The 13,861-nt window shown below is 37.0% G+C and overlaps 1 protein-coding gene across 1 annotated transcript in view; it reads left to right on the top strand.

Annotated features, from left to right (window-relative positions):
• The window catches only part of LOC124798773 (phospholipase ABHD3), a 51,762-nt gene extending 38,353 nt beyond the window's left edge, over positions 1-13,409 (top strand). Inside the window, exons 7-8 of the mRNA XM_047262306.1 lie at positions 1,894-2,059; positions 11,170-13,409. Coding sequence (XP_047118262.1) covers positions 1,894-2,059; positions 11,170-11,372 — 369 coding nt within the window. The 3' untranslated portion in view covers positions 11,373-13,409. The remainder of the gene's footprint in view (positions 1-1,893; positions 2,060-11,169) is intronic.
• Positions 13,410-13,861: the final 452 nt, after the last annotated feature.

Genomic DNA, 13,861 nt, shown 5'->3' with positions numbered 1-13,861 from the left:
CCCTGTGCTTTTCTTTCTTTCTTTCTTTCTTTCTTTTCTTCTTCTTCTTTTCTTTTTCTTTTTTTTTTTTTTAAATACAATTAAGTTGGTTTCTGTAATCCTATTGTTTCTGCATGCTATGCAACCAAGAGCAAGTGCGGTTTTCATCTCAAATGGGGCAACCCTTAATAACATTTATTCTGCTATGGCTGAACAAAACTATATGGATTTCTGTTCATATACGGAAACATAATGCTTAAAGCAAATGTAAAGCAATGTAAATGTCATAGTAAAATCTGAATTATTTTATGCATAAATTGTTATATTCAAGAGCAATATGTTGATGTTCCATTCTGTTCAAAGATAAATATGTAATTAGGAATGATTAAATATTACATAGCAATATTATATAATAAAATTTTGAATAAATTCTGCGACAAGGAGAGTGAGAAATTTGAAGCAGTATATACTGCTTTGCAAAACTTAAGTATGAGATAGATGAGATAACACAGCATATTAACTACTCAGTTTAAATGAATGAAAGTGTGGGAGCATGTTGCCAGAGGTCTCTAGTTGTGCACAAAGTTGGATGTTACATGGCACGAGATCAGCTTGACTGTAGTGTGAAAGGGGGCTGGCACCTCAACACGGAGTAGTTGAAAGAACAATAGCCCAGGAGTTTGGTATCTCTTGTGCATAGGGAGCATTCCAGATCACAGGCACTGCTGTCCAAAGGAGAGGAGGTGGTTTACCATATTCATCTACAGCAGCAGGTGACATTGTGCAATAGGCAAGAAGAGACAAACGTTAGACAGCGGGTGCAATTGCCATCACATTTGACAGTACTGCAAGACATGCAATCCTGCACTGCACAGTGGGGTGGGAGTGGTCTCTTTGTCCGATGCCATCAAGTTGTGTTCCGTTGATACCCACCCATAAGTGACACCATTTGTGGATGGTCCCAAGAGCAAAGGGACTGGACCAACAAGGAGTGGGGTTGTGTGCATTTCTTGCATGAGAGATGGTTCAGTCTTGAGTTGTGATTCTGAACATACCTTCATATGGCAAGAGATGCACCCAGGAACATTGTTGAACATGATTGCTTTGGTAGTCCAGGTGTTATGATGTGGAGAGGCTTAATATTGCATAGGCGTACTGACTTCCAAATCTTTGGACATGGTACACTCACCAGTCAGTGTTATTGTGACAATGTACTCCTTCTCCACAAGTATTTTTCACAGATGTATTGGGTCCTAACGTCATTTTTATGGATGATGCTACATGACCGCATCAAACAGCATAGGGGGACAAGTTCTTAGAATGAGAGGGTATTTGGCGAATGGACTGGCCTGCCTGTTCCCCTGACTTAAATTCCATCGAATACATGTGGGATGTGGTAGGGAGATGTACTGCAGCATGTTGACAGGCAACAATGACCATCCAGCAGTTATCAACCACACTACCATTCCCTACCACAAGAACTCTAACATTGTGGACATCAAGGGAGCATGTTACAGAGCAGGCATTGCTGTCCACCCTATTAAGAATCGTATCCCACATTTTGTAATGTCCGGGGGACAATCATAATTGTGGTGACTTCAGGTAAAAATTGTCTATGAATAAAAGTGCTATTCCTGTTCATTTTGTTGTATATTTCTTTCAGGTACTTTCTGTACTGTACCAGTTCTCTCTATGTATGGTCCAAGTTTCATCAAGCTATGTTACTTGGCAGCGACACATCATGTGAAAGTAATCCGCACAGCAATGTATACTGTACTTTAAAATTTTGATGAGGACAAAATTTTTTTTTACTTGTGAACTGTGGCATGAAGTTTGTAACTTTTTGAAATGTGTATCTTAGAATGTACTAAAAAAAAATCTAAAGTTTTCCTGATGATACTCTTTCTTTAACAGAGCAGAACAATAAGGGAGTTTGATGCAAACTTCACTGTGAAGCAGTTTGGTTTCAAAGATGTATTTGACTACTACAGTCAGGCAACACTCCACAACAAATTGCACAAGATAACAGTACCTTTACTTTGCCTGAATGCGGCAGATGATCCCTTTCAGCCATTAGATGGTAAGTGTTATGTGATTATAGAGGCTACATCAATTGTAAGCTTAAAGTTGAAGCTGTCACTAGGAAAACTGCAATAAAATATAGTGTTTTTTTAATGTGAAAATCATTTGTGCCTGGTTTAATATTGAATAAGTCCTGGTGCAGAGTAAATAATTTAAGGATTAAAGGTAACAGCTCACTAATTAACAGAGGTGCAAATTCGTTGAAAGGTGCACAAACAAGACATTTCATACAAATCCTGGCTACTGAGTGTTCTCTCTCTCTCTCTCTCTCTCTCTCTCTCTCTCTCTCTCTCTCTCTCTCTCTCTTTTCTATCAACCCTACCTGTTAAGGGTCCCAGATTGATGAACAGTACTCAAGAACCAGTCAAGCAAGCACCTTGTAAGCCACTTCATAGTGGACGAATTACATTTCCTTAAGATTCTTCGTATGAATCTGTCTTGCACATGCTTTTCCCCCTATTTGTTTTATGTGATCATTCCACTTAAAGGTCACTGTGGATAGATAATCCTAGATATTATACTGTTTCCAGCAAGTGTCATCACTAGTGTAGTTATACAGTAGTGGATCTTTTCTTATCTACATTTATTTACATTCAGGGTCCACTGCCAGGGCCTGTACCGTTCATCAGTCCTCTGCCGGTCATTCTGCTCAAGAGTACTATCTTCTGGCATTGACACTTTCTTTTAGGCAACCACATCATCTGCACACAGTCTTAGAGAAGCTTTTGATGTTTCCTGCTAGGCCATTTATATACATTGTAAACAATGACAGCCCCTTTCACACTTCCTAGGGGACCCACGAAATATCTGTCAGTTTTATTTAATTAAGATTAACATATTGAGTTCTGTCTTCAAGGAAGTCTTGAATTCAGTCTAAAATCTGGTTCAATATTTGCTAGTCTCTTTTCCTCCTCCTCCTCCTCCTCCTCCTCCTCCTCCTCCTTCTTCCTTTTTTTTCCTCACTAATCGAGAGCGTGGGACAGTGTCAAATGCCTTCCCTAAGTCAAGGAACATGGCATCAACCTAACTGCCAACAACTGCAATATTTGGTGTGCTTTGTAGCTCTGAAAAGGGACTTTCCTGAAAGCTTGCAAAATTCTGTCTTTTTTTATGTGTGCCTTTCAACAAACAGTGTAGAGATAATCACTCTCAATATAAAGGTGCTTCACAGCTGTGCGCGTGTGCGAGAGAGAGAGAGAGAGAGAGAGAGAGAGAGAGAGAGAGAGAGAGAGAGACTGACTGGTGGGTCACAGAGGCAAGTGGAGGACAAAGACTAGAGGGGAGATGATATTGAAGCAAAGAGGGCTGTAAGACCATGGAATGGACTGTATGAACAATTCTCATATGTGCAATTCAGAGAAGCTGGAGATAGGAGGAAAGAGGAGGCCAGATGATATAGGTTATGAAGTATCAAAAGTGGCCATACTGAGCTGAACAGCATGCTATTAACTTATAGCCTTGTTTGAAGTATAAATGCAGTTTGCTTGTGGGAAAGTGAAAAGACCACTGGCTTGCAGGATTCATCCATAATTCCTTGTACAATGCAACTAGAACATGGCTGACACCTAGAAATGGAAGTTAAGGAACATTGGCTGTTGTGCTTTTGAAAGTTTTAATGAAGATTTAATATTAAAATGAATAACAGATAGTGAATAAAGGACAGAAAGATAAACTGTCAAAGAATAAATAGAAAAATTGCACTAGGGTCAGAAGAGAGAACGATACTGCTGGCAACGAAATTTGGAATCCTTACTACTTTAATAATATTAATTAAGGATTTAGATCAAAAGTAGCTTAGGACCAAACTTATTGGTTACAGTAATGCCTGAAGTAGAGGGAAAATGAGGAAATATAATGAGAAGGTAAAAGAGGGGCAAGGGAGAGGGGGTTGGGAGAACATACACAAATTATATGATGGCATGGGGGGAGACGTAGCGGTTTGTTTATTTCAAGTATTCTGTATGCAACTGCTAAATTATTCCATTAGAGAAGATAAACTAATCTGCCAAGATTGCTAATAATAACCTTTATTCTCGATAACTGGTTTCAGTTATGTTTTTTTATGAATTGTTAAATCCTGTGTTAAGTAATCTGTTGTATATGAGTTTGCAGTAACTGTATCAAATCTAAATTCAGCTTCTACATAGGTACATTGTGTAATTAACGCCATAAGAATATTTTTTAGAGTCTGCCTTAATTATTAATGGGCAGTTATTTTGTATTTATTTATTTATTTATTTCGTGTTCCGTAGATCCAGTTAGTCAATCACAAGTATATGGAACGTGTCAAATTGTACAGGTTTCAATTTAAACTTACAATAAATACAAGAGCAATTCAATGCCAAATTGTACATAGTTTAAGTAAGACATACTATAAATACATCTAAAAACAAAGATGATGTGACTTACCAAACGAAAGCGCTGGCACGTCGATAGACACACAAACAAACACAAATATACACACAAAATTCTAGCTTTCGCAACCAACAGTTGCTTCATCAGGAAAGAGGGAAGGAGAGGGAAAGACGAAAGGATGTGGGTTTTAAAGGAGAGGGTAAGGAGTCATTCCAATCCCGGGAGCGGAAAGACTTACCTTAGGGGGAAAAGAGGACGGGTATACACTCGCGCGCACACACACACACACACACACACACACACACACACACACACACACACACACACACACACATCCATCCACACATATACAGACACAAGCAGACATATTAAAAGGCAAAGAGTTTGGGCAGAGATGTCCAAACTCTTTGCCTTTTAATATGTCTGTCTGTGTCTGTATATGTGTGGATGGATATGTGTGTGTGTGTGTGTGTGTGTGTGTGTGTGTGTGTGTGTGTGTGCGCGCGCGCGTATACCTGTCCTTTTTTCCCCCTAAGGTAAGTCTTTCAGCTCTCGGGATTGGAATGACTCCTTACCCTCTCCTTTAAAACCCACATCCTTTCGTCTTTCCCTCTCCTTCCCTCTTTCCTGACGAAGCAACCGTTGGTTGCGAAAACCAGAATTTTGTGTGTATATTTGTGTTTGTTTGTGTATCTATTGACGTGCCAGCGCTTTCGTTTGGTAAGTCACATCATCTTTGTTTTTAGATATATTTTTCCCACATGGAATTTTTCCGTCTATTATATTCATACTATAAATACAGTAATAGATACAATGTCAGCTAGATAACAGAACAACCATTTAGCAGAAAAAGGAGTTTCAAATAAAGGTTAAAAATAAGAGCACTAAGTTAAATCAGATATTAGGCCTTCAAGAGTAAATACAGGTACAGTCAATCTGTTGTTACAAAAAGTGTGCTAATGCTCAAATGCACAATAAAATGAATCGAACTACTTCTAGACACAGTGTGGGATCCATACCAGATCGGGTTGACGGAGGAGATAGAGAAGATCCAAAGAAGAGCGGCGCGTTTTGTCACAGGGTTATTTGGTAACCGTGATAGCGTTACGGAGATGTTCAGCAAACTCAAGTGGCAGACTCTGCAAGAGAGACGCTCTGCATCGCGGTGTAGCTTGCTCGCCAGGTTTCGAGAGGGTGCGTTTCTGGATGAGGTATCGAATATATTGCTTCCCCCTACTTATACCTCCCGAGGAGATCATGAATGTAAAATTAGAGAGATTCGAGCACGTACGGAGGCTTTCAGACAGTTGTTCTTCCTGCGAACCATACACGACTGGAACAGAAAAGGGAGGTAATGCCAGTGGCACGTAAAGTGCCCTCCACCACACACCGTTGGGTGGCTTGCGGAGTATAAATGTAGATGTAGAAGTAGATAAGTTTAGTGATGGTATACATTTCCTTTCAAATATTCATCCACAGTATAAAAAGCTTTCTCTGTCAGGTAATCTTTGAGAACTTGTTTAAATTTTGGCAGTTCTGTATGAACACATTTGATATGTAGTGGTAGAGCATTGAACAGCTTAATGCTGGAGTAGTAAACTTCTTTTTGTACCAGAGTGAGATGTTTCATTTTAAAATGTAGATTGTTTTTGTTTCTGGTGTTATAGCCATGGAATTTACTGTTGTCTTGGTAGATAGAATAATTTTTGCACACAAAGGTCAGCAAGGAAAAAAATATACTGTGAGGCAGTTGTTAGGATACCTATCTTCCGAAACAAGTGCCTGCAAGAGTGTCTTTGATGGACCCCACACATTATTCTGATTGCTTTTTTTTGGATGGTGAAAACTTTTTTTGCAAGTGGTTGGTTCCCCCAGAATATGATAGCATATGACATCAATGAGAAGGTAGTTAATAGGGATATTGGGCGATAAGACGCGACTAACAAATTTATAACAGTGTTTCAATATTTTACTAGAAATATTGTCCACACCAGCAGAATTTTTATTTTTTAATGATCTAATTACTCTTATGACTTCACTTACAGTAACTGGAGGTAAAGATAACTGTGGGATTCTGTTGCTAATAGCTTTCTGTAGGAGGGACAATGATTCTTCCATAGAACCATTAAAGCCTGTCTTCTCTGCTGCTCTCAAAAAGTGGTTATTAAATATTTCTGCAACCAACTCTGGTTTCTTTATGATACTGTCCCGTGTTTTAATCTCTACCTGAGACATGTTCCCTGTTGTCCTGCCAGTTTCCCTCTTTATTACATTCCATATAGTTTTAATTTTATTTTCTGAGCTTTCAATTTCCGATTTTATGCACATGGTTTTAGATTTATTTTCATCCATGTTGTCACATATGTGGTTTCAAGTAAGAAATACATGTTAAACTAGCAACACATGTTGGTCCAGTTGTCAACACCTACACTTTACTGGCTGCTGCCTCCCAATTTAGCAGTGACCTGGATGCAATGATGTACCCCATTGTGATTGACATAAGACAGGTGTATGTGGTGAATGACTGTATATATAGTTGTTTTAGTTTTGGCATGTTGATGCATCAGTCTTCTATTGTGTTACGTACCTGCCAGTTCATGGGAAAGAGTGCTTTTACTGCTGTTTTAGGTCATATGCCATAACCAGTTCATTGAGGCATGGTGTTACACTGTATATTACAATTGCTTTGTATATAGCCCCACTGTATAAGTGCTTTCTAGGTCTGCAGATGGTAACATTGATTACTGAAACCAGTTATTGCAAATAATGGTGATTATTAGTGACCTTGGAAATAAGTTTATTTTCTCTACTGTATTACCACAGATCACTCTTTGCTTCTCAAAATGAGTAAACTAAAATGTGAAGCTACTTTTTTTGCATTTTATATATTTTACTGTATTCAATAAAAAGTGTCAGTACTCTAAAAAATATATGATTTTTTAGAAGTGTCTTGTTGGATAGCCAAAAAAAAAAAAAAAAAAACTTCTTTGGAACTGCTAAAGGGAGGTTCTTGTACATAATGGATTTTCCAGTTTCCTGCGTAGATAAGGATTAGTTGCCTGCATGTGTACTCCAAAGATATTATTGTCTTTGGAACTTCTCTGTAGACAGGTATCATTGCACTTTACTGTGGTTTGTGTAGTATGTGTGGAGATGTAGATATCCTTGTTTTTCATAAACCCCCTTCTCAATACCCCCTCAGTTTCATTCATAATTTACTGCCTCCTGCCCCCAACTGCTGTCTTTCCCCACCAGTGAGTCCCTCCTCACACCAGCATTTATGAAAGTATATACAAAATTTCCTACAGGAAAATTAAAGAGACCTTTGGAGAAAAGAGAACCACTTGTATGAATATCAAGAGCTCAGATGGAAACCCTGTTCTAAGCAAAGAAGGGGAAGCAGAAAGGTGGAAGGAGTATATAGTGTGTCTATACAAGGGCGATGTACTTGAGGACAATATTATGGAAATGGAAGAGGATGTAGATGAAGATGAAATGGAAGATACGATACTGCGTGAAGAGTTTGACAGAGCACTGAAAGACCTGAGTCGAAACAAAGCCCCGGGAGTAGACAACATTCCATTAGAACTACTAACAGCCTTGGGAGAGCCAGTCCTGACAAAACTTTACCATCTGGCGAGCAAGATGTATGAGACAGGCGAAATACCCTCAGACTTCAAGAAGAATATAATGATTCCAATCCCAAAGAAAGCAGGTGTTGACAGATGTGAAAATTACCGAACTATCAGTTTAATAAGTCACGGCTGCAAAATACTAACGCGAATTCTTTACAGACGAATGGAAAAACTAGTAGAAGCTGACCTCTGGGAAAATCAGTTTGGATTCCGTAGAAATATCGGAACACGTGAGGCAATACTGACCATACGACTTATCTTAGAAGCTAGGTTAAGGAAAGGCAAACCTATGTTTCTAGCATTTGTAGGCTTAGAGAAAGCTTTTGACAATGTTGACTGGAATACTCTCTTTCAAATACTGAAGGTGGCAGGGGTAAAATATAGGGAGCGAAAGGCTATTTACAATTTGTACAGAAAGCAAATGGCAGTTATAAAAGTCGAGGGACATGAAAGGGAAGCAGTGGTTGGGAAGGGAGTGAGACAGAGTTGTAGTCTCTCCCCGATGTTATTCAATCTGTATATTGAGCAAGCAGTGAAGGAAACAAAAGAAAAATTCGGAGTAGGTATTAAAATCCATGGAGAAGAAATAAAAACTTTGAGGTTCGCCGATGACATTGTAATTCTGTCAGAGACAGCAAAGGACTTGGAATATCAGTTGAACGGAATGGATAGTGTCTTGAAAGGAGGATATAAGATTAACATCAACAAAAGCAAAATGAGGATAATGGAATGTAGTCGAATTAAGTCGGGTGATGCTGAGGGAATTAGAGTAGGAAAAGAGACACTTCAAGTAGTAAAGGAGTTTTGCTATTTGGGGAGCAAAATAACCGATGATGGTCGAAGTAGGCAGGATATAAAATGTAGACTGGCGATGGCAAGGAAATCATTTCTGAAGAAAAGAAATTTGTCAACATTGAGTATAGATTTAAGTGTCAGGAAGTCGTTTCTGAAAGTATTTGTATGGAGTGTAGCCATGTATGGAAGTGAAACAAGGACGATAAATAGTTTGGAAAAAAAGAGAATAGAAGCTTTCGAAATGTGGTGCTACAGAAGAATGCTGAAGATTAGATGGGTAGATCACATAACTAATGAGGAAGTATTGAATAGGATTGGGGAGAAGAGAAGTTTGTGGCACAACTTGACTATAAGAAGGGATCGGTTGCTAGGACTTGTTCTGAAGCATCAAGGTATCGCCAGTTTAGTAGCGGAGGGCAGCGTGGAGGGTAAAAATCGTAGAGGGAGACCAAGAGATGAATACACCAAGCAGATTCAGAAGGGTGTAGGTTGCAGTACGTACTGGGGGATGAAGAAGCTTGCTCAGGATAGAGTAGCATGGAGAGCTGCATCAAACCAGTCTCAGGACTGAAGACAACGACAACAACAATAACATACAAAATTTAAAAAAGCACTAGAAAATAATGCATACAATTCACTGCTGAAAAGAGTAAAACATAATCACTTAACAGATGCAGGAAGCATTGAGCAGTAGACATACACATAAATGAGAACTGTAACATGGCAGCTCAGCTTAAATACTTGCATTCTTTATCAGAGCTTATTGAAATCCATGTATGCACTTGTAAAGGAAGTAAGATGTGGATACAGTGTCCTGTTGATGATCTTATTACAGATGTAGAATGAGCTCAGATTGTGGAAAGATGAGAAGGACAGTCAGCTGAGCCCTTTTCACTGGAACCATCTTGACATTTACCATAAGCGATATACAGAAATCACAGAGAATTTGAATCTGAATGTCTGACGGGAATTTGAACCATTGTCTTCCCTAATGGGAGTCCAATGTCTTAACACTATGCCACCTTGCACAGTATGTAATCGCACATAGATATTGTCCTGAAACTGTAGCCCAGCTGTTATGTGATAAAGTACCTATTTTATGCATAGCAGTACGTCAAAAATAGCTACACAGATTGTAAAATAAAGTTCAAAATTTCTGTTGTTATGGCAGTGCTTTGTTCTTCTCTTGGTCACCTTAGATCTCCAGACCAATCACCAGTGGATTTCTTTTTGTAGGGTTATGTAAAGGACCTTGTTTATGTGCCTCTTTTGCTGGAAGCCTTTTTAGAACTTAAAAAACACATTTCTAATGATACCTTGTCAGTGACTCTACTTATGCTTCAGAATGTATGCTTTGAAATGCGTTATTGGATTATTACTTAGACAATATCTGTGTGGCTGAGAAGAGTCATGTAGAAAATAGAACACCTATAAAGTATGTAAAACGCAATCTGTACTTTCACTTTCTGTGTAAATTTTATTGCTGTAACACTACGCATTAAAAATAGTTCCATTTATTTGTAATTGCTTTATTCATTTTGAATTTTTTAAGGCAAAAGATGAAAAGATCATGAATAGAGCAAACACTAAATTTTGCTGAATTCCTGAGTAAATGAGGACACCTAAATCAAAACGGGAAACTTAAACACTGACACAGCAAGTGTAAATACATTAAATCTGTAAAATGAAATGATATTAAAATGTGTATGCTAATGCATGGAAATTAATGCCAAGATAAAAATGCGTATGAATGTGAATTGCTGGCAGTATGCCCTATGTTCGTGAGAAATGGGTGAAGAAATCACAATAACTAAATGAAACTTATTGCAGTAGTTTATCAACAAATATAACCAGTTTTCAAAAACATAACATAATTGAATAGATACAAAAGCTCCCCACCAAGTGGCAGCAGGAACAAACATGCACAAAAATTAAGAAAATTTCCTTAACTTAGTAACTTGGTGAGTAGATGTTTTTATCTATCCAATTATAGTACTGCAGTATTTTAACAGATGCTTTTGCGTCTTCAGTAAAATAAAATTATAAGGAATGTGTAATCTTCAGACCATTGACAATTTTTTTACTAAATAAAATTAAATTTACATGGTGTAAAGAAATTGCATTGACTGTTTCTGAAATGCTGAAGTACATGTGACTGGTATACTTTGAGAACATAATTTGTGATTTATTATACAATTTTGTGCATGCATTTTAATGTTAAACAATTCAGACCATAACTCTGTTTCATCACTGTCTTTATGTGTTACAGTAGTTTATAGCTTTACTGCATCATAGTTCATCTTGTATTCTTTTTTTATACCAGCCATTCCAGTGGAGGCAGCAAATAATTCCAAGAATGTTGCTATGGTTATAACTGCACGGGGTGGACACATTGGCTTTTTGGAAGGAATTATGCCAGCTTACCAGACTGAGACACAGTACATGAGCCGTTTGTTTTCACAGTATTTTAGTGCTGTGTTCAGGGAAGAGACAGGATTTTTTAATTTATTGGACAAAGCTGACTGATCATGTTATATTACCACCAAAGATATGTTGGTAAAAATCATGTAATTCTATGGCTGATTTCTTGTTGTTATTTGAAAGTCTATTAAATGCATTTACTAGAGATAGTAATTTATAACTTGAGCTAAAATATTGAAATGTAGCATTTGGTTTTACATTCATGATTTCAGAAGAAACGTGATTACATAGCACGCTTCATTTGGAGGTTTAATCTCGTTTCTTCCACACTATGGCTTTATGACTAAAGAATTAATTTTAAAAGAAATAATTTTAAATACTATTTTCTACTTTTGTAGTTTATGAAAAGATACAGAGGCATATGACATGTGCTGCATTGTATGCATTCCCCCTCTCCTTTCTGTGATAGTTTAAGCATGGATTTTTTTTAATCAGGGCTTGTACAATGTGTTTTAGATGACATTTTTGTCTGGTGTTTTTTTGTGTACTCATGTAATTGTTAGTTGTTATGGTTCACATGAAAGTCATAAAATTGCAGTTTCAATTGTCGAACAGTGGAGAAGACATTTGCATTGGAAGTAGGGATCAGATTGGTTGTGTCAAATGTGTGTAAGAGCAGTATTAGCAAGTAATGATTTTATCTGTCCACCTCCAAACTGTTGATGTGCCTCACTTGATGACACACATTTTATATTGAGCAGTTATAATGTAACTGATCCTGAGCTGTGGTTGTATTGGTGCTACGTTGTGGAAATACCATTGCACAATGTATGATAGAAAGCTGACATTGGCTGTAGATGCTCTTCCACTTACATAACTAACCTGTTGCATTCACTGTGTGTGTGTGTGTGTGTGTGTGTGTGTGTGTGTGTGTGTGTGTGTGTGTAAATATACATAGACCTATTGCATAAAAGCTCCAGGTGCAAGATTAGTTTCTAACAGAAAGATTGTTTGTGAATTTTGTAAAGATGTGTGACGTTAAATCAAAGTGAACTACTTTGTTTGCTGCAGTATTATCTAAAATATATGTAACATAATTATGTCTACTATAAAACACTGTCTTAGCCGTTCTGTCGCATTTTCTTGAGACCTTATCTGTCTTGCCTATTTTGATAATCATTCATTTCCATCTCTGTCCAGCTGTTCTCATTGGTGCCAATGTTTTATTTTAATTTTTGTAAGACATTCTGTTGGTACATTGCACAACATTCTGTGTGGATGTTGCACAAATTTGTGCTTACTACTGACAAGAAATTTTTTCTTGTCACATTACTTCACTAATTTCAATAACTGTCTGTGTTATGGAATGATTTCAGTAGTCTTGCTTTGGAGTTTCAGGTATATTTGTGGTTCATTCTGGCTGGCTGTCTTGGTACAAGAACATTATTAGTGATTTTTTTACAACTAATTTTGATGCAAGATTTTAAATTTTATGTTCCTGCCATTTTGTAAGATACAGTGACTACACATTATTTGCAGATATGTATGTATGTTTGTTTTGTCTTCAGAGTTTATGTTAATGTTAGTAATGATCTAGAGCATTAAAAAGTTAATTGACAATGCTGCACAACACTAATATTATGATAAGATCATTAAAAAACACCTTCAATTACCCTTACGTCACTATATACTGTAGACTACTATTATCTGTGTTAGGTGGTAATAGTACCACTGAATAGTTGTGTGTGTCTTCTTGTGTATTAAATTAAGTATTAATGCCTGTCAGTAGGGCCAAGAGTTGTATTGTTTTTATTTTTTTCACCGTCTTTACTTGTGCTCTTATGTTCTAAACAGTTACTCTTCTTCTCAATTTACCCAAAAGGGATATTACAGTATCAATATTATTGTAGTAACCCACTGATCTGCAGAAAACTTTGTGTAATTGTAGAACATAAGTGTTAAATTATTGCATAGTGATTAAGAAACATGTTGTGGTAACCTTGGCATATATGTGATCTGGCCAACGTGGTTTTCCAAAATTGCATTTTTATATAAAATCATATAAAATGTTTCTGACAGGACCAAATTTCTGTGCATAGGAGAAGAGCGTAAAAAAATAAAGCATGAAAGAAGTGAAGAAAATCTTTTGTCTTTATTATTTTGTGTGTTTTGCCATCATACCACACAACCTTTTTCCCTGCTCTTTTGTTGCATTTAAAGATGTTCAATTTCTTTGTTTTCCCATTTGTTTGTAGCATTTGTCTTCTGTCATGTTATGTTTATTTCCTAGTTTTGGAACCTATATACATTTCATTTTCTTCTTGTACCTCCTGATAAGAACAAATAAATGCTATGGCAATGGATCTCGGAATGGTTATGTCACACAATAATGTTTGCAACTTTCATTATAAAATTTTATGAAAACAGCTTAATATAATTGAATAACTCATCTTCTGGTAAGGAAAAATCTGCAAAATTATTTGACCATATTATTTTTCATTGCAAAATTAATAGTCTCTTACTAATTTTCTCAACTCCTAGTTGCAGGAAGGAATTATGTAATGAAATAAGCTACCAGTTACATAAAAGAAATT

This window comes from Schistocerca piceifrons, chromosome 1, assembly GCF_021461385.2.
Source record: "Schistocerca piceifrons isolate TAMUIC-IGC-003096 chromosome 1, iqSchPice1.1, whole genome shotgun sequence".
NCBI lineage: Eukaryota > Metazoa > Arthropoda > Insecta > Orthoptera > Acrididae > Schistocerca > Schistocerca piceifrons.
This window is presented reverse-complemented; position numbering and strand designations above follow the sequence as displayed.